General features: G+C 60.7%; 1 protein-coding gene across 1 annotated transcript; it reads right to left on the minus strand.

Annotated features, from left to right (window-relative positions):
- Positions 1 to 72: 72 nt before the first annotated feature.
- DQ04_19961000 (hypothetical protein) lies at positions 73 to 1,350 on the minus strand (the record flags this gene model as incomplete). Its single annotated transcript, XM_009317875.1, has 1 exon — positions 73 to 1,350. The coding sequence occupies one exon, from the start codon at positions 1,348 to 1,350 to the stop codon at positions 73 to 75; it is 1,278 nt and encodes a 425-aa protein (XP_009316150.1).
- Between the last annotated feature and the right edge of the window lie 190 nt (positions 1,351 to 1,540).

Here is a 1,540-nt window from a genome sequence, read left to right on the forward strand (position 1 = left end):
TAGATGATGCGGCGTGGCCTCGGAGTCCGTGCGCAGCCACAGGGGGGCCCGTCCTCTGCACGCACGCACCGCTCAGCACAAAGCGAGTGCTCCCAGGAGGGACAGCAACAGAAGCGTCGGTGCACGCAGCCACGTGGCGCTCAGACTGCTGCTGCTGTCGTCCTTGCCGCTGCTGCTGCTTCCGTCCCTGCCGCTGCTGCTGCTGCTGCCGTCGCTGTTACTGTCATTGTTGCCGCTGCTGCTACTGCTGTCATCCTTGCCGCTGCTGGTGATGCTGCCGTCCTTGCCGTTGCTGCTGATACTGATGCCCTCCTTGCTGTTGCTACTGCTGCTGCTTTCGGCTTTGCCGTTGCTGTTACTGTCATCCTTGCCGCTGGTGCTGCTGCCGTTATTGCCATTGCTGCTGATACTGCTGTCGTCCTTCCCGCTGCTGTTGTCGTCGCTGTTCGGAGACGCGGGGGCGTTGGTCGTGCTCCCTGCAGGGCCAGCGGGTGGGGAACCGGTGGAGGTGGGGCTGCTGGTCTCCGTCCCGGGTGAAGGGCCAGGAGCAGCGGTCGTGGTAGTGGTGGTTAAGACCGGCAGCTCGCCATTTGCGGGGTCCTGACGCCACTCCTCTTCAGCCTGGGCCAGCGCAGTCTCCGCCGCACCTTTGGCCGCGTTGGCCTGCTCACGCGCCCGCATCGCAGATGCTCGAAAAGTATCCAGGAGGGCCGCAACGGTGCCGATGTCCCCACCCAATTTCTCAGATTTCTCAAGTGCAATGCCGATATTAACGTACACTTCTTGAGACCTTTCCCTGGCGGCGCTGGCAGTGTCCGCTGCTCGTTTGGCGGAAGTCTCCGCCCTTTGTCGGTCCGGTTCCGCCCTTGCGGCGTTAGACACCACCTTCTGTGCGTATTCCTTTGCAGCCAAGACATCTCGGGACGTATCCGTCGCGCTCTGCATCACAACCCCCGAGTGTTCCACCGCAAGTTGAATACTTTTCTCCAGCGCATCGACGTCCGTATTCAAGATCGCAACCATATCAACTGCTCGCCGTGCATTCTTAACCGCAGCAGCCACGGCCAACATTGCCTTCTGTTCGGTGTCAGAGTTCGTCTCCATCGCATTGACTTTCTGACCTGCTTCCGCCGTCTTGGCCTGGGCATCCGCGGCCTTCTTGGTTGCTTCGTCAGCAAGCGGAGTCGCCTCGTTGACCCTCTGGAGTGCATCACGAGCGAAGCGAATCGCCTCAGTAGCTTCCGCACCGATTCTCTGCGCGAGCGCCTTTGCTGCCTCGGCACTCGCAGCCGCGGAATCACACAGTGTCACCACACCAGAAAAGTATTGAGAGCCCCCTGGCACTTGCATGCGTATTTCGGCGTCGCCGGCATGGACCAGAGCCCGTTCAGTTTTTTCCTTCAAGTCCTTAGCACTGACGTGCGATGCGTTGAGTTTCCCATAGGCCTTCTTTACCAACTGACTCGCCCCCGTGGCCTTTTCGAACGCATCCGTGGCGTAACCCGCGGCATCACTGGCGTCCCTCAAAGCAGCTTCCGCA

Source organism: Trypanosoma grayi, assembly GCF_000691245.1.
Source record: "Trypanosoma grayi strain ANR4 Tgr_1996_V1, whole genome shotgun sequence".
NCBI lineage: Eukaryota > Euglenozoa > Kinetoplastea > Trypanosomatida > Trypanosomatidae > Trypanosoma > Trypanosoma grayi.